The 19,152-nt window shown below is 32.7% G+C and overlaps 2 protein-coding genes across 5 annotated transcripts; one reads left to right on the top strand and one right to left on the bottom strand.

Annotated features, from left to right (window-relative positions):
* Positions 10,799–12,992, top strand: LOC18613945 (dof zinc finger protein DOF2.5). 4 transcript variants are annotated; one of them, XM_007051435.2, is made up of 2 exons: positions 10,799–11,074; positions 11,591–12,992. In XM_007051435.2, the coding sequence occupies exons 1-2, from the start codon at positions 11,051–11,053 to the stop codon at positions 12,416–12,418; spliced, it is 852 nt and encodes a 283-aa protein (XP_007051497.2). In that variant the 5' UTR covers positions 10,799–11,050; the 3' UTR covers positions 12,419–12,992. The 4 variants fall into 4 exon arrangements, with proteins under 4 accessions (XP_007051497.2, XP_007051499.2, XP_007051498.2 ...); XM_007051437.2 differs by having other exon boundaries at positions 10,802–10,960; XM_007051436.2 differs by lacking the exon at positions 10,799–11,074 and adding an exon at positions 11,084–11,310.
* Positions 14,382–17,759, bottom strand: LOC18613944 (ORM1-like protein 2). The gene is made up of 3 exons (XM_018114264.1): positions 17,251–17,759; positions 15,980–16,128; positions 14,382–14,787 (listed from the first exon to the last, which is right to left on the bottom strand). Exons 1-3 carry the CDS (start codon positions 17,434–17,436, stop codon positions 14,649–14,651), a joined length of 474 nt encoding a protein of 157 aa, XP_017969753.1. The 5' UTR covers positions 17,437–17,759; the 3' UTR covers positions 14,382–14,648.

Here is a 19,152-nt window from a genome sequence, read left to right as displayed (position 1 = left end):
ATTAAACCCCTTTGCAAAAATAGAAACCAAACTAACCTATGTCGTGTTCCCCCTCTCTGTCAACACAAATTGCATATGATATAATTATTATATACTAATTAAAATCCAGGGGCAAGCAACCTTGTAAGCAACAATAAGTTACCATTTTTTATGTTAAGGTTGCCTCCATCCGGTTAATTAGTTAAAGAAACCTCAAAAGCATGATGCCTTGATGTTCAACAGATTCATTTCCTAATGTGAAAATTTCATGCAGCTGTCTGCTGTTGAAGCAACAATTAACCCGAATTTCAAGCCCTCAAAAAAAAAAAAAAAAGAGAGACTTGAAAAGTACTAAATCTTTGTCTATAAGCCGAAATAAGCATATAGAGAGTACAAGGCATGATTCTTGCACGAGCCTGATATATTGCTGTTTCTCAATAAACAGGCCATATTCTTTATTTTCGTTATGGTTTGACTTAATGCCTTTAATTTTCTCGTTGTGACAAATGGTTTTGATGGACCTTATTTTCCTTGTTTAGAATGAAGAACGGAGCCATCCAATTTAGTAAAAAGGGGTACTAGAGATTGATTTTACATAGCATATATAATATGGGGAAAAAAGGAAAGAAAGATACAGTATATTAGTTAATTAATTAATTAACTTTTTTCATAATGCCATGGTTATATTGAAGATATAATTGAGTTAAGTCGAGTCAATGCAGTGCCAGGCCAAACCCAATTTAATAAAAATTTGTCAATAAAACAAGGTCAAGTTTTATGTTTTTTTTTTTACTCAAATTTGATTAAAAATTAATTCAATTACTTGAGTTCAACTCAATTAGATTCAATTACCATTAATTTATATAAAAACTTCATACCTTGATTTCAATTTGAATTTGAAAACAAATATAAAAAAATTATATTTTATTTATATATATTAATAAAATTAAACAAAAAATCAATAAAGCTCACAAGTCGTATAATATTATAAAATTTGAGTTCAACATGACTCGTTATTCAAATAACTCAAACTCAAACTCGACTTGAAAATAAACAAATTAAATTTAAATATTTATCAAATCCAATTCAAATAATTTACAAATAAACTTGACTCGTTTGTAATTATATTTACAAAATATCTACTATCAAATCTTGATGGAAGGTTTAACAAAGGAGAACTTATATCCATCATTAATCATGTAACCCAAACAGTAATAAATTTTAAGCGTGGGAACAATAATTATATGATTGCTGTTTGAGCGTTTGTTTTTCATTTACAACATTTAGCCTCTAGGCATAGATGCCTAATCAATTCATTACTAGGCACAAGTAATAATTAAGAGGAAAAAGGCAGCAGAATGTTCCTTCGGTTGGTACACTCCATACAATTGACATTGATGTGGCTCGATTTAACATGTAAATCAAAGAAGAAAATTGGTGCAAACACAGCAAACAAACCCAGCCAAGCTTTGAGCAGTACTATATTACCCATTCTTATGTAAGCACAGACCCACACTTCTTATGGTTTTTTTTTTTTTTTGTAAAGTTAAATTTTCTGTTTGCCTTCGTCCATAATATTTGCCCCAAAAATCTTTGGTCATCATCACACCATCCATGTTCAATTTCGAACTCAACCGACCTTCTTGTCCCACCTGAAAATCTAGAGAGTTCGAATAATATATATATATATATATATATATATATATATATTATATNATAATATATATATATATATATATATATATATATATATTTATATAATAACTTGCATGTCATGTCCACATTTTATTTATATTTTCAGCTATTGGGTTTCATAAGAATAATATTAATGGTTGGTTGGCATTTGATTTAAAGCCCTCCTTCCACACTACCACCTAATTTATTTCCCCTTTAATTACTTATATTTACATGTCTCGTGCTGCCCCATGCTTAACCCCACTAGACATAATAACATTCCTACTACTACCCACCTAATTTGACAATGAATCTCTATTCTTTATTAAACGTACTTTACTTCCCATAATTCTGCAATAATATCAGTTATGTGCATGTCACGCATGTTCATTTAGACTTTATTATTATACGGCAACAAAAGCTACACACTGGCCAAAAACATTTGTCTATGCTTAAAAAAGTTTTCTATTTTTTTCCATGCGTTTATTATTCCTTATGCCCCAACATAACTCTTCGAAACTGAGAATTCCAGATGCTTCCTTTGAGAAAAACAATGGGTTCTTGGTAAGTATAAAGAAAAGAAAAAGTTAGACAGTTGAGTGGACCCTGCAGTCCCACAGTCCTGATTATGCCAAATGGGTGCCGTAGATTTTCTCCTTAGCCAAAAAATCATGCTGCCCAATTGAATGTCAGAGTTTAGGGCCTGCTATCCAATCTTTGTGGCTGTGGATTGTATGAATTATTTAACGTTCCCTTTTTTTCATTCATTTTTTTTTTGCCCCTTTTCAGATGTATCTAGTTGTTTCACGTCTAATCAACCCGAAGCATTCAACTGTTTCGATCCCTTTTTTTGGCTACATGAAACTAAGAAAGAACATTTATTCTACTGTTATTATTACTGGAGGAGCGTTGCAATGGCATTGCATGGCATTGCAGGCCACATGTTACAAAAGGTGATGCGATGGTGTGGAACCCAGCATGGGAGGAAACTTTTACTTTTTTGAGAATTGTTTCAGCTTACAACAAGTGGCTACACAACCCCACATTTCTTTTTCAATGACGTATTTGCTGCGTAATTTGGGTTAGGGTTCGAACTCATGTCATTCACTTAGTTGAGAAAAGCTTGAGATCAATGATTTTTATTTATTTGTCGGTTTCTAGACAGTTTTGTACAAAGATAATGATTGTGCTGAGAGTTGCAACATTGAACTGTAGTACTTTGATGTTATATCTCGAAGTGATGTCCATGACAGACATGGAATCATCCGTATGTGCATAGACTGCTCAGAAAATTTTGTAGTATCAGTAATAGATTTGGCAAGCTATTTCCTCGGGCAAAACAACTTGGACCATTTCTCCATGGCAAGATGTGACAAAAATTGGGAGGCCATGAGATGACTAGGAATCTACTGCTGAAAACCTGCTCATGGGGATTTTTCTAAGCAACCCCAGACGTGATACGCAGTAACTCATTGTTTCTTTTAATCCCAACAATTTTAGCTGTCACGAGAAAATTGTTACTATTGTAAATCACGTTAAATAATTTATTTTTAAACAGATGTCCTGATCTCTTGAGAAGATTTTTCTTTCTGATCATGTTAATTGTTTGGGTCTTTCCCTTTCCTCTCGTTTGCTATTCCCTCCTCCAATTTTTGTATTATGAAAAGCCAAAATCTCTTTTGTATCATCTTTTATTTAGGGTGAATAAGATTTACCAATTAGCAAAAAGAAAATAAAAAAGCAATCATACACGTGAAACTACTTGTTTATTTGAAGCATGTAACTTTTTTTTTTTTCTGTTTTTTACCATGAGATTCATATGCATAATAATCTTGAAGAAGATCTATCCCCCTAGTTATTTCCTAGAATCTAGTGGCCACCGACATGATCTTCAGACAGCAGTGCGCCAATCACCAAAGGCACGTGCAGAGGAGTTGTTTGAACCCAATATTCATTTTATCCAAAAAGATGATGAGCAGAATATCACTTTGCAACTAGCAATAGAACAACTTTGAATTGTTATCAGCAAGCATTGAATGCGGCATTGAAGCCCAGTAAAGATACAGCCGACCAGAATGAGTGGATCAAAATTCATGTTAGCTCCTAAGCTCCACCGTGGAATCGAGGAAGTTATAATCTATTAACCTCGACATGGCTGGCCAAAGATAATAAAAAGACATGACTATACTTCACTGCAATTTGTCATAGCACTTGTCACGGGCACGTAAGTTGAATCAAGCAATGGTATAGAGTTGGTGTGCTGACACCCCGGGTTTCTATAAGATGCCAAAGTACGGAAATTAACAAGATTTCGCTTTGCATAAGACGCCAGGGCATGCCGGGCCAGCGAGCGAGGCCTAGCACTTTTCACAATTTATCTTCTCGGCTGCATTTGCTCTGCCCAGTTAGGCAGAAATGAGTGCTGGTGAGTTCATCTCAGCATAATGGGAGAGAGAGAGACGAGGGGAAAATTAGGCCCAAACAATTACATGTTCAGTATGACTCTTGGCAGAGCCAAAACTGGCTAGGCAAGTGGGGGCAGATGGCTTGCGCCAACAAAGGAATTACTTTTAGAACGCCTGTTGCGTAGCTCAATTAAATCTCACACTTTATCACATTTCTAACCATTGCATTCTAAAATGAAATTTGAATGATTCTACCTACATTTTGCTAAACTGGCATATATGAACAATTCATATTATTCAAGTTAATTTTGTAAGTGCTACTCATTTTGCTAAAAAAATTATTATGACAAATATAAATTGTTAACAAGTAAGTAACACACCCGAACTTCATTTTGGATTCAATTCATCTTTTTTCTTCTTCTTTCTCGAAGAAGAAGATTGGTTCAAGAGAAATGGAATAACGAAAAGACAAGGCTAGAAACCAGGACTAACCTTAATACCATAGTCTAAAATCTGCTTTATGTAAACAAGAAAAAAACCTACAGGAATAAGGAAAGGGCAAATGTTAAGACCAGAACAAAAATACAGCTTACAGACCTAAACATATGCTTGGTTGGGAAAATATAATAACTATTTTTTTCTTATTCTTATTTTTTAGATAAAGGTGCAATTGATTTAATGGAATGACTATTTTTCGGAATAACCATTTCAAGAAAAGCCTAAATAACCATTATCAAAGCCTCCTCAGTAGTGGCTATTCCAAATTATTGGTAATAAAAAAATAAGTTGATTAGACAAATATATCACGTTACAATTAAAAAAATTACTTTATAAAAAAAATACTAAACTTATTTTTCTCTCTCTCTTCCTTACTCCTTTTCTCTCTAAAGCACAAAAGGCACAAAATTTTTTACTTCATTTAAAAAAAAAGAAAATATTTAAATATTATTTAATATAGTAATATTATTTAACTATAATGAATATTATAAAGCATCTTATTTCAATATTATTATTTGAATATAATAAATGTGATAAAGAATATTATTTAGTATTATTTAAATTTAATAAAGAATATATTTTATCTTTTAAAATTATATATTATTAATTTATAATAAAAATGGTTTAATTATCTTCTAATCCAAAATATTATTAAATTATAATAAAAATATGTTTGTATTTTGGTGAAAATATTGTTTAATTATATTAAAAGTTATTTTGATTTTGTTACTTAGAATATTTTTATCTCTTAACAAAATAAATTTTTAATTTTAATCAAGAGTATTTTTTTCCTATCATAGTATTTTTTTAATTAAAAAGTCTTTAAATTTTAATAAAATGTATTTTTATCATTTATTTATTATTTTTTAATTATTTTTAAAATTATTCCTACCAACTAAACAATGGAATAAATAATAATAGTAATTTTTATCTTATTCCATTCTCATGAATCAATCTACATAATAATTATTTTTTTTATTTTATTTTTATAAAATAATTATTTTATTTTTTAGTGTGAACCAAGCATGTTATATGAGTACATCGCTAGTAACTAAAATAGGAAAGATTTTATCGTGCATCATTGGATTCAATTACTCGAGAGAAATATCATTGAAACTGGCCGAGCACAAATCTCATGGCTTGGGCTCACAACAAGATATCTTTCGAAATGGACCACTCTCGAAGGTGCAAACTCAAGTCCGACCGTTGGGAGGCGCCCTCACCGCCATTGTAACTATGTTGGGCTTTAGTTGGATCACCCTAAGTAGAGTAGAGCCTGAAAGGAACCCACACCGACTTACTTGCGTTTCGGGGGCTTCACAAATGAGGTTTTCTTGCAAAAAATGTAAAATATATATTTTTTTAATTTTTAATTATAATTTTATTTAAATTTATTAATTTTTGAAATATACAATTTACCTCAAAAAAATATTTTCAATTAAACATATAAATTTAATTATTAATCAATCATTAATATTTATATTAATTTGATGATATGATAATATTAAAAAGATAATTTTATGTTTTATTAATTTTAAAATTTATTCTCACATAAATTATAATTATTAAAATTTTGTTTTCTCTTTTAATGGAGTGATGGTTCCCGAGGAGCACTTGTAATGGATTGGTCGGCCGGCAAATGTAAGCATTGCCAATTAGCCACATTTTTTGAGAGAACAAAAAAAAAAATGAGAGAAAGAAAAAAAGTACTTTAATTTTTTTATATTTTTTATTAACAATATTTACTTTTTTAAGTTTTATTGTCAATTTTAAAATTTAATGAACTCATATAAAATTACAAGTAAAAGTTAAAAATGAGAATATTTTATAAAAAAAAAAATAAAGATACTGATACTTTGTCGGTGGATGTGATGTTGACAATTGAAAAAGAACTCTTATGAATGACTTATCTCTTGCTTCTGTCCAAAATTATAGATCCGATCAGGATCAATTAATTCAGGTTGAAACAAAGCGCACATCTGCCTTTCTGGTTACCTAAACATCACATTTTCTTTCTTCCCATTTAACAACATATATACATATCGATATCGATAGTCTGTGGTCCATATTCTTATTTCTATCAGAATCATTATCTATTTTTATGATGAATGTTTGATATGCAAACGAAATATTTTCACAAATTCCTTCTGCGTTTACACATGCTTTACAATCGAATACTGTTTCACACAAGTCTTTTTGTTCGTTAGGGAGGGAACCGCCATGCAAAAGCCTGATGAGGGCCTAAAATGGAAGTTACAAGTACAACCAAGGCCTGATTGGTTGCAAGGCTTCAGGCTTCAGTCATTGAAAATCTTTACCTGGCTCATTTGTGTGATAACTTTCGATTAAGACCGAAATGAAAAGGATTGTCGAAGCTGGACCCAAAATTTGAATGGGTCTATTTTCTTGTCCAAACTTCAAATCCTTTTAATGCTAAACCTATGGTTAAAGACTTAAAGCTTACTGGTCTACAAGCCTATCTAGGTTGCTGCATCACCCTATATTATAGGTATAGATTTACAGTTTAAATTCATATAGTCGAAATAAAAGAATCCAACCTAGGACATGCAAATTTATACACCTTTTTCCAAATTAAATCACTTTATTGGTCGTCTAGTGTGTGAGAGAAAAAGAAAGCAACCATTACTGAGATTTTGAATCATTGGAGAAAAAGTTCAATAAAACATACTATCGGTTACTATGTAATACTCATGAGGTAAAAGCAATGGGCCTTCCTTGTTGACTTACTTTTAGTTTTAAGGAAAACAACCAGAACTGGTACTTTAATGGATGGTTCTAATTTCTCTTCTTCTTTTTTCTTTTCTTTCAGTTTTTTGTCCGGGACCTGCCCAAATCATTTTGGCGCGGCCTTTCATCGGAATTGGGCCCCCAATTCCTCCCAGGCAAATCATCACCCAAGAGCGTCACCATGCATTTTGGTCAAGAGTGTGTGTAGCCACAGTATCCAAAAAGCTCGAAACACTATGAACATCTAGTTCAAAAGTGTTGCGAGTGTTATACTTCAACCACTGAGCGGCTTCAAGGCGAAAAAGCTTTAAAGTAGCCTAAATAGGTTCCTTCCATGACAAAAAAAAATATTTGATGAGATAATAAATCCTAATACTTCATTAATCAAGTATTATTTTTAAAAAATAAAAAATTAATAAGATCTCAAAATGATATTAAATTTTAATAATAACTTCTTATTTTTTTTCAAAATAATTTATTAATGAGATATCAAAATTTGATAGTCTAGTATTATATAGAAATTATATATTATTGAGATATCAAAATTTAATAATTTGATAATATATAAAAATTATTCATTATTAATACATCAAATTTCGGAATAGATTCAATTAACGATATTGGAAAAGAGGCCGAATGACGTGTAGAGCACCAGATGAATGTGTTAAACGTTGAAATGGTTCAAATGAAGCCATCGACCTTGAACCTGTGGACACGAGAATAATTTTTATTAGCTTAACCCACCAAAGCATCTGTGTGTTGAAGCGGTACGCTTACCATTCCGTTCCCTGTGTCTGTTTTCTTTGAAACTAGAAGGTGCTTTACCTATTTGATAGTTGGTTCGTACACACAAAATTTTTATCTTTTCTAGGAGACATAAAAAGGTTTCTTTATAATTGCGTAGAAAGAACACTTTTTCCAACAGCAATTGAATGACTTTGCATCATTTTGTTCCAAGAAAAATGAAATTAAAGTGTTGGCTAAAATTGAAATTCAAAGACAAAGATTCTGCTTTTGGACGTCCAATGAAAATTTGATGATTATTAAAGATAATTTGAATACTTTTGTACATATACAAGTTGACACCCGTAAATGTTAGCTTTTTTTAATTTTGATAAATTCAGTTGTTTTGTAATTTGTTTGGACTTATCCTACTCTTTTATTCAACACTGTGTAATTTGATAAGTTTAACGCGTTAATGAACAATTAAAACTGTTTTACTCACACGTCTCATCTACGGAAAGCCATGATTATTTCTCATTAATTAAGTGGAGTCATGTGCAGGGAAAAGGAAGGATAGTCTTTCTTTATTAGTGTTGTCAAGTCTAAACAATGGGAAAACTACAAGGAACGAAGGAAGGAAGAAAATGCAGAGGGGGTTTCCCTCCCCTCTTCCCTCTTGTCAGGGAAGAGAGCGTGTTACGTGATTGTAAGTCGTAACCAAACTGGAACGAAAAGAGGCACTGAGATTCTGAGGCCATGGCTGTTTCCCAGAATTTGAAACCATATGCGTCACCGTCACAAAAAAGAACACCCATGACCAAAAAAACAAAAAAGAAAAAGAAAATACGACTAGTGTTGTGTAATAAAATAGTTTTATTTTCCATGCCGTCGCGCATTATTTGGGTCCCACGTTCCCCTTTGTCGGCTCCTGTCGGCTCCCTCCCTCCCTCAACATTCAATTTTATTCTTTCACATACTTTTCCTTTTTCCTCTTTTTGATCGAGTAAAAGTATTCTTGACTGGGTAACTTTTTGTTATGCCATCAATTTCCATGTCCCTTAGAAGTTGTTGAAGGTGGAACTTGGAAGAAGAAGGGGGAGGAGGTGAAAAAGCAAGTTGTAACAAGGTTGTTGAATAGTTTCATTTTGTTTTAAGTTAATTTAGCCTGGAGGGTGGAGAGGGAATTCATTCTCTCCCTCTTGCCATGGCATACTTTTAGGTCTACAAGCTACTCAAGTCTCAAGGAAATCTTTGAAGAAAGAAGGGTATATATGTTGTCCTCGTAAGTACAGTTTTCTCAAGTTTGTTGGCCAATAAATAAAATCCTCATTATTTTCCACTCTTGAAATTTTGGTTATGAAACACCATACTTGTACTCAAACCTCCATACCTAGACAGATTAAGAACTAGTAAATTCTTGATACTTAATTGGACTGTGACTCCCTTAACAATATACTAGAATTTGACTCTGACTAGGTCGTGGTTGATTGTTCTCCATTTTTTTTATGTATGATTTTTAACATAAAATGATAGAATATTATAAAAATATCAAACTAAATTTAAATATTATAAACATTTTTCGATGTTGGTTTTTCACACTTTGATGTTATAATTTATTTTTTATTTTCAAAACTATAAATTATTTGATCAAATGTATGATTTTTTAATTTTATTTTTTTGTCGATTGTAAATGTTTCTACAATGAGCAAAAGAAAGAAAAGAAGAAAAATACAACGATTACAATTGACACGAGGGCTTCCTTTCAATTAAGAGTTGTCCTAGCATGTTAATATGACAAACTTTTGAGCTATCCTAGCACACAATATATGTTTGATTTCATTATTCAGGACAATAAATTATGTATTTATTTAACTTAATTTTTTTAACTTATTATCTCTTAAAAATAAAAATTATATCAATATAATTTNTAAAAATAAAAATTATATCAAATATAAATTTTAAATTTTTTTTTTAAAAAAATTTTTTTTAAAAAAATAAAATTTAAAAAAAAATTTCAAAAAAAGTTCATATGAGGAGTTTTTTTTTAAATATAAAAAATTTATTTTTATTTAAAAAATATTTTTATCTGTTAAAAATAATTACAATATTATCGTTTCAAAAATAAATACCTTTTATGATAATTTTTTAAAAAATTATAATTTGTAAAAAAAATTATCAAATAATTTTAATTTAATTTTAAAAATTATTATTTTTTATAAAAATTTTTAAATTAAAAAAAAATTAAATCAAACAGAAAAGCTGCTGGAAACTGAATTTCTACTGGAAATTGGAAATTCCCTTGCTTGATGAACTAATAAGTAGTAGCATCTTCAGATTATATGAAGAAGAAAAGAGAAAAGGTTACAAAAGAAGGTTAAGATGGAAAGATAAGTGAATCATAGATTACTTTAAGTGCAAGCAAACGAAGGGAACTACTTTTAATAAGATGAAAAAGTTGCAGGCAGTGGAGAGGATCTTTTGACAAGTTACAGGAGAGGTGTTGTGAGATAAAATCTTATCTTTTTTGATAGACCAAACAACACAAAAACAAAAACCCAACCTCTCCTGCTCATTAATGGACCTTGGAAAAACACTGAAAAGGAGTGACAGGAGGGGAACAAGAATAAAGACTTTTCCCATTATCAGGTCAAAAAGCAGAAAACCCACCACAGTACATACACTCATTATTCCACCCACATTCATTAAACAAATATATAGATTGGCCTTAAAATAAACCCCAGCAGAAATTCCTCATATAAAATAAGACCAAAAACGGAATTAATGTAGTAATATTTTACGGCTAGTCAAAACAAACGCACCTCTCTTTCTTTCCTTTCATCATTCATAAAGTGAAGCCAACACATAAAGCCAGTATAGAAACAGTCTAAAACATTCTTTCTTGGCACTAAAGAGAGCAGCTGCAGACAAAGGAGGTTAATTCTCTTTCTCTCTTTATCTCTCTCTGTGAAGTCATCAGTTTGCTTTTTTTTTTTTTTTTCCATCACTTTTCATCTTCTGAATTAATGGATGCTGCTAAATGGTCGCAGGTAGGTGGATTTGTTCCTGAATTTTGTTTTTGGACAATTAAATTGAGCTTTTGTTCGGGTGTAGGTTTTTCTTTTTTGCTTTATTTTTGCTTTTTTTGAGACTAACAAAAATCAAGCTCCACTATCTTTTTTGGGACAACAAAAGCTATTTTCTTTCTCTTTTATTCGTTCTCCATGATATTCATGATGGAGGGTGCAAGTACCATAATATGTGGATGATCAATCCTTTTTGGAAGGTGAAGTTTAATTTGTTGTTGGAACCCAAAACTCAAAAGGCTGCACTTTTGCTTTTTTCAATCTTTTTTCTTTGTGTTATGGCTGATAAAGGGGTGGAAAAAGGTTTTATTTGTTATTATTATTTTTATTCTTGTTTTTCAGTAGAATTTAGCAGGTAAAAAGCTTACCTTGTTTTGTGTGTTTGCTTGTTTTCTCTCTTCTGTTTCAGGTTAATTTTGTTATGTATGGCTGATCCTTTTGTCCTGCCATTGAAATGATTGCTCTTCTCTCTTTATATAGGTGCAGGGTTTCCAGGATATTGGTTTGGTGAAGCCCATGGAAGAGATGGTTTCTAATACATGCACAAGGCCAATGTTAGAGAGAAAGACAAGGCCACCAGAGCAATTGAATTGCCCAAGATGTAACTCTACCAACACCAAGTTCTGTTACTACAACAACTACAGCCTCACTCAGCCAAGGTACTTCTGCAAGACTTGCAGAAGGTACTGGACTGAAGGTGGGTCTCTCAGGAATGTTCCTGTCGGAGGTGGTTCGAGAAAGAACAAAAGATCGACGATATCAAGCTCGTCAGCTTCTTCGGCTTCAGCCAAAGTCCCAGATCTAAACCCAACAAATCTCTCGCAGTTTTCTTCTCAAAACCCTAAGGCCCATAAAGGCCAAGATCTTAACCTGGCTTTCCCAGCTATGCAAGAGAGTCATGGTATATCTCAATATTTACAATTGCCTAAAATGGAGAACAACAACGAGCAGCAAAACTACCCCTCTTCCTGCAATACTTCATCCCCTCTTTCAGCTTTGGAACTGCTCAGGACTGGAATGGCATCGAGGGGATTGAATTCTTTCATTCCAGCACCGACACCAGACTCAAATACACTGTACTCAACTGGGTTCTCTATGCAAGACTACAAGCCAACCCTTAGCTTTTCAATTGATACACTCGGAAACAGGGCTGGTATCCATGGTGTTCAAGAGAATGGAGGAAGGCTTTTCTTCCCTTTTGGAGAAATGAAACCAATTTCAAGCACTAATGAAGTTGATCAAAATAAGGGACAAGGCAATTCAGCTGGATATTGGAATAATGGAGTCTTAGGTGGAGGATCATGGTAAAGAAAGAAAAAGGACACGGAGATCATCATGCAACTGCTTTTCCCTTTTTGTTTATTTATTCACATGGTTGATTACTTGTTTAAAGTTGTCTAGAACTAACAGATAGGATACATAATGGTTTTCTTCGCTTTTATATCCTTCTCTGAACAATGTAAACAGATTGGAGCCATTTTGGGTTTGGTTTCAAGAGGCTGTCTTATACATTTGCGTGTGGAAAGAAGAAAAAAGTGAATGGAGGGCTCTGATTTTGTCAGAGCAAATGTGGCCTGTATTCATAAATTCTTCTATCAGAACCAGGGACTGCTGCAGCGTTGTACGTCAATCCAAAGAGTTGGTTCAAATAATTGATTTCTAGTTTGTAGGCAAAGAGAGATATTGAGAAATGAAAGTTCGTAATTTGGAGTTACTTAACATACTTATTCAAGACGCTCCATCGTACCATGAATTATAAGGCTAGTTATTATTGTTGTTTTGTCATTTACTATAGGTTCAAACGTGTGGTGATGGCCTTGAATTTTCACCTTTGTTCCGTATGGCTGCAGCCTATGAAATTTAAAGACTTGGGTTTGCTTTGTATCATGCATCAATTTGTGCTCTTTCTAACATCTCATTGGCAGCATCGAAAGACCTTAATTAGAGATCCAAGGTGGAGCTTTTCAATAGGATACTTCAGTACAAAGCCCACCCAAGTCTTATTTTGGAACATTAAACGAAAGCTAGCTAGCTAGTCTAGTTATTAACTAGTAGCAATTTGTACTTTTGAAAAAACTGGTTTACCTGCTCCAACTATAATGCTCACCTAATTTTATTTTTCGATGCCCACTCAGTTAAATTAAAGCTATTTAAGGTTAGTTAGCTAGTTGCTCTAACGTTATATCCCACTTCCATGAATGAGAAGTACCCCCAAGTTTTTTTTAAAAAGGGAGTTTTTAATGTTCAGAGGGAGAAAAATATGACACAGCTACCCCACTTGGCCACAGAAACATTCCATCAGGACAAAGCATCCTGAGAAGTCAATCCCATCCAGAAAAACTCACTATGTTTTTTATTTTTTTGCCCCTTGTGTTGTGTTGTCTTTATCATGTCATCGAAATCTTTGTTCACATGTTTGGGCTTCTTTTATGGTTTTATTTGTTTGGCTCCTCTCTCTATTTATTTATGCTTCTCGAATCTAAAAAAATTTGGGTTTGGAATCACGTCTCTTCTATAACCAGTTACGATCGAAATTCCTATAATTACAACAATGCTTTTGAGCTGTGAGTATATCTCTGCTTTAGAAGAAAGACGAATCCCATCTTGGGTCCAAAGGAAGAAACTCTCTTCTATATATTTCCCCTATAAATAGTACTAAAGGACCTAATAATTTTGTTGGAGGTTCTGGTCCTTACAAATTTACGAGCTGCCATGTATTAAATTTGAGAATTTTCAACTCGTAAAGCTGACTTATAGGACACCTTCCATTTAAATGAAAAATTGGTAATTATACACCTAGGAATATATAATTGAGAATTAAAATAGGATAATTTGTAGAAATAAGAGCAATTCTCAACTGTTGCAATTTACATTTATAAGCTTCAAAATGATTACTTAATGATTTTGTTGGTTTTACTTTTCATTACAATCTCGCTAATAAACACAGATTCCAAGCAGTAAATTGCATATGTCGTGAAACTATAGTTACTAGCTAATTTCCTCATGCTGAGAGGGAGAAAAAGAAAGGCCCAGGATAAAGCTCATAGTCAGCCTCAGCTGCTGAAACTTACAAAGGCTATATTTTTACTTTGATCTATATTTGCTTTTGGCGGTATCATTCTCTCAACTTCCGGTGGCCTGCAAGGTTTCGTTTTCAATCCAATAATTGAAAATTGGAGTCCAGGCTGCCATGGCATTATTAACACCTGGTTCTCCTGTTTGTTTGACCAGCTGCCATAAGAGATTCAAACAAACGAAATTTACAACAAAGTAGCAGTATGGAGATCTGTGATAAGTTGATAACAGCATAATGATATTCGACATACATTAGATTTCTCTACTGTACAAAGATAACTTGATACAATTATTCCTTCATTATCTACGAGAGATTGTAAATCCAGTCAGCACACTTGGCAGAAAAAAACATTACACCTTCAAAATGTCCTCCTATACAAAGATACACCCCATTTTAGCGAGAGAGGGGAAGGAGTGGTGGCTTTCAAGCAGGCAAAATCAACTTTTCTTAACAGGAGGCCACTCACTTGTCTGCATTGATTCCAAAGATCCGGACCTTGTGCATGTTGGGGAACTTGGCAATGACAAGCACAAGGACTGCAAGAGTGTTCAAAAAGAGCATAGGATGTTGGTAGTCCGTTGTATGTGAAGCTATCAAGTACCTGTCAGAAAACGAAAAATCATGGTGACTAAATGTCTGACTTCAGCAGATTAAATCCAAGAAGATTTAAAACAACGAACTCTCTCTGGCAAAAAAAGGAAGGCCACAAACTATGCATGAACTCATGTTGAAGTTCCTAACAGCGGCAAGAGATTCAGAGGATGAAAATTTGTTGCTATTGTCTATGAAAATATTGTTGATGTTTTCTGGCTTGTAGGGCAATGAATCTGACTTTTCTTATAAAACAAGACTCAGGCAAGTCTGCATCAAGTTGCACACAACCTGCAATCCTTGGCAGAGAGAATTTCCCAAATGATACCAAAACTAAAATCTTAACACAGATGCAGGAGGTTCTTCTGTTTTTGTTTTTTCAAAATACTTAAACAATATATCCACATACACAGGGTAGGACATTTAAACCTAGTACCTCCCAGGCCTTGGACAGTCCATTTACCAATGGACCAAGTTTCCAATTTATCTTGACAATTGATATAAATTCCAAGAAAAGTTCTGATAAATCACTTAAATAAAGGCAGAATTACCTCGATGAATGTATTATACAAAATAAAGCATCATAACAAGTATCGCTCTGAATGACTATGCAAAAATTAGCACTGTTCTAAGTGTCAAGAGCATATGGATGTCAGGGAGGCAGAAATATAAAAAACAACCAATTGACATCAAAGCATAAGATTTATCTTTTATTAACGTAATCATGTAATGATAAGTCTAAAAATGCTAAAAGCACAATCTTTTTTACAGATATGGAAAAAACACATGTTGGCAGAATACAAAAGAGTGCACAGCTAACTGTGTACACATTGACATGCTTCATCTTGGATAATAGCAAGGCAGCATGAGTATGAATTTGATGAATGACCTCATGCAAAAATTATTATAACAAAGCCATTTTGCAGAACTCCAGTTCCAATACCACAGCACAAACAATGCTGTCTATGATTGGTGGACATCCATGTGTACGTGCTCATTGTTGGGTATTGCCATGCCTAGTAGTCCATACAGTTTGCTACCCCAATTATGGGAACAAAAAATATGCTGAATAATCAACATGGAATGTTTGAGAATGAACACATGCATATGCACATAAATTACAGATATAAAGAGCAAAATGACAGGATAAGATCCTCAGAAAGTTGAAGAAAAGTTGTAAAATATTATATATGCAGACTTACAGCACAACGGGTACAACAGTCAGAAACTTTCTGTTGCGTGTAAGCTGCTTTCCATTGTCTATCTGCTCCCACCAAGTCAAGCCATTGTAAATCCCTTGATCTTCAGCAAATGGGGTTCCTTTCTTCCAGTGAAAGAAGTGGTATGTGACCTGAAAAGGTTACCAAACTCATAAAGTTGGTTCAGATAACTGTCAAGCAGATTGATCATGTTCTGAAACTATATAGAAAAAGTGGAAGAACGAGCACATGAGAGTATCCCCAGAAAAAGAAAAAGATCCTTAGCAAAAGCTTAAGGTTTTATAGTCCATCAAGAGCAATAGCAAATCAACTTATCCTTACAAGAGCAGAAGCCTAACATCTGCTAAATTGATCTACCATGAAGATTTTATATACAGCAATCAACTAGTCACCATTCACCCATTATCTTCATTGAAAAACCTTATACGATTACATGGATGCTGACTTTCTAATAAGTTACCATGGAATAGAAGATGAATCAACAGATAAAGCACTTCACAAACAGATATATACAGATGAATTAAGAAAGTGCCAAAATATTAATATGGGTAAAACTATTTAGACAAGCAGCCAAACTGCTCAACATTGACAAGGTACCATGATTTCTGCTACAGAGACCTGTGGAAATGCCTAGGAACCAAGAATTTGAATATATGCCACCCTATATCTCAACTCAAAACAGATTCTCAGAACTCGATGACTTTGTTCAATAGCCAAAACCCTGATTTCCTTGTTCCCCAGCTATAAATAAGATGTCACAACAACTAACTTAAAAAGATGGATGCATGCATAACCATGGCATCGTCCACATGATTCTCATCAAACATCCCCACATACTACATAAATTGATATGATTTCAGTTACCAATAAGTGCAGGCCAGCAAAACAAGGCAAAGTTCAAACTTAAAACAATTGCTTTATGACAAGCAAGACATAAAACTGAAGCACTAAATCAATTTACAGTCTAATCACAGACTAAAACAAGAACAAATCAACAAACCACCAAAGAACCGAAAGGAAAATTGCAACAATATATCCTGTGTTACATTAGGAGGAAACATAGACTACCATTAAAGGCGGAAAAAGAAAACACCCTTCAAAACCCTCAAAACCAACCCAAATTCAACAGGAATAAAATCCAAAATATAGAAAAAAAGGGGGGGGGGGGTAATTTGCAGGCATAAAAAGAAACCAAATTGAACATTCAATACAATAAGGCCATTACAGGGGGAAAAAAGGTACAAGAAACATACGAGGAAGTGAGAGAGGTTGACGATGGTCCAGGCCATGCCAGGAGAGCAACCGAAGATGGAGAGAACGAGGAGCCACGAGAAGAAGAGAATTAGAATATAGGTAGTCCATACTCCTGGGTACATAAACCATTCCGTGTTCCGATTCAGATCCGCCGGTGGCACCGCTTTCACATAAAGATTCGCCATTTTTTTCAATATCCACCAAATCCCAGACTTTGCTTTTTCTCAAGCCACCCTGCCTTCTTTGATTTGATCGATTTATTTATCCTTTCAAAGACTTGGTTTTAATTGGGTTGATTTAGGAATCTCAAAAGCACAAACCCAGGGTCCCTTCAAGAGTTTTGTTTATCTGTAAAAGGATGATGATGATGAAGAATTGGGCAGCCCTCAATAATTTTGATTTAATTATCTACGGCGATAATAATTACCACAACAAAAACCCACGGGGAGGGGGCAACAACGACTGCCATCTCTAACAAACCCAAAAGACCAAAAAAGGAAAAAAAAAATATCTGACTTATCTCGTGAACCTTTTGCAAACTCCGCACGACATCGTTTTTCTTGTTTAATTTTCGTCCAGGACTTTTCTTGCTTTCTTTATTTTCTTTCATGGAAACTTCCATTAAGCAATTGCCGTAAAGTAATCTAAGCTAATACCCTATCTATGTCAAGAAGGCCGATATCAATCTCCGTATTTTAGTACTTTGATTTTGGTTTTAATTGATGATTAATTACTATATTTATTGCTTTCTCATTAGGTAAAAAGCCCTAGGCTTGACTTAAAGACTCATCATTTTAAAGATAGTCTATATTGTTTCTTTATTTTTATTATGGCAGATCTCTCAGAGGGCTCAACGTCAGCCCATGGAGCCAGTTCAGTTGTTCATGGGTCTCGACCACGAGGCTGACCCATACTCTCTAGAATTTGGTGAACGGCTTGGCCTACAACGAAATGTTTAGTGCGGCCCTGAACTTGATGAACTTGATGCGGTATCGTTTGTTACGGATTTCATGTAAGTGATGAGTGGGTTTTGAAACTATAAATAAGAGGTTTTTTTTTTATTATACAATCTTTTGAGTTAAAAATATAAGTTCATGTTAAGTAGTATCAAAATAGATTTAGATTTTTATTGATATGGGACTAGGATTATCAATGGGTAAGATACCCGTCAATTTTGAGATACCAAAATCTTAATCTTATAAGAAATAAAGTACTCGAACTTTATTAACTACTTGAATATTTTTAAAAATTATTATCCTAACCTTAATTTTAATATATTCTCACTACTCTATAATTACCTTAATCCATTTAAAAACTCGATTATGTAAAAAAATTAGTAAAATGTTATTCATGGGTACCTAATTATTCGAAACCGAATCCGTATCCATATACATATATAATAATATTTCTCTTACATATTTCATATAATTTACTAATAATTTAAATTTATATAAAAATATACAAATAATAAAATTTAAATTTTAAGAATAAAAAACAAATATCTCAAACAAAATTATTAATTTTATAAATTATAATTTTTGTAATGTTAACATAAAATAGAAAGTAAATATGTTTATATTTAAAGTGCATATATACTAAAAATATTGTATATATAATATATATATATATATATATATAATAGTAATTATATGCTTTATAAATTAACACAATATGTAAACTATATATATTAAAAGACATAACAAGTCAATTAATATTAATAATTTCATAAATTAATTTAATTAAATATATGAATTTGTCCTTAATTACATAAAATAAAAAAAATAACTAGGTTTTAAAACTATTCAAATTTCACAATTCCTCTTTAGGTTTATATATTATAAATTTATATAAACAAATGTATATATACTGTAATTAATAATTTTATAGGTTATAATATTTAT

Source organism: Theobroma cacao, chromosome 1, assembly GCF_000208745.1.
Source record: "Theobroma cacao cultivar B97-61/B2 chromosome 1, Criollo_cocoa_genome_V2, whole genome shotgun sequence".
NCBI lineage: Eukaryota > Viridiplantae > Streptophyta > Magnoliopsida > Malvales > Malvaceae > Theobroma > Theobroma cacao.
This window is presented reverse-complemented; position numbering and strand designations above follow the sequence as displayed.

Excerpts from the sequence above, each read along its gene's own strand:
- LOC18613945 (XM_007051436.2), top strand. The coding sequence starts at position 11,284 with ATGTGGATGATCAATCCTTTTTGGAAG. Across the intron at positions 11,311-11,590 it reads TGATCAATCCTTTTTGGAAG|GTGCAGGGTTTCCAGGATAT; the intron begins GTGAAGTTTAAT and ends CTCTTTATATAG.
- LOC18613944 (XM_018114264.1), bottom strand. The coding sequence starts at position 17,436 with ATGGCGAATCTTTATGTGAAAGCGGTGCCACCGGCGGATCTGAATCGG. Across the intron at positions 16,129-17,250 it reads TCAACCTCTCTCACTTCCTC|GTCACATACCACTTCTTTCA; the intron begins GTATGTTTCTTG and ends TAACCTTTTCAG. Across the intron at positions 14,788-15,979 it reads ACTGTTGTACCCGTTGTGCT|GTACTTGATAGCTTCACATA; the intron begins GTAAGTCTGCAT and ends GTTTTCTGACAG.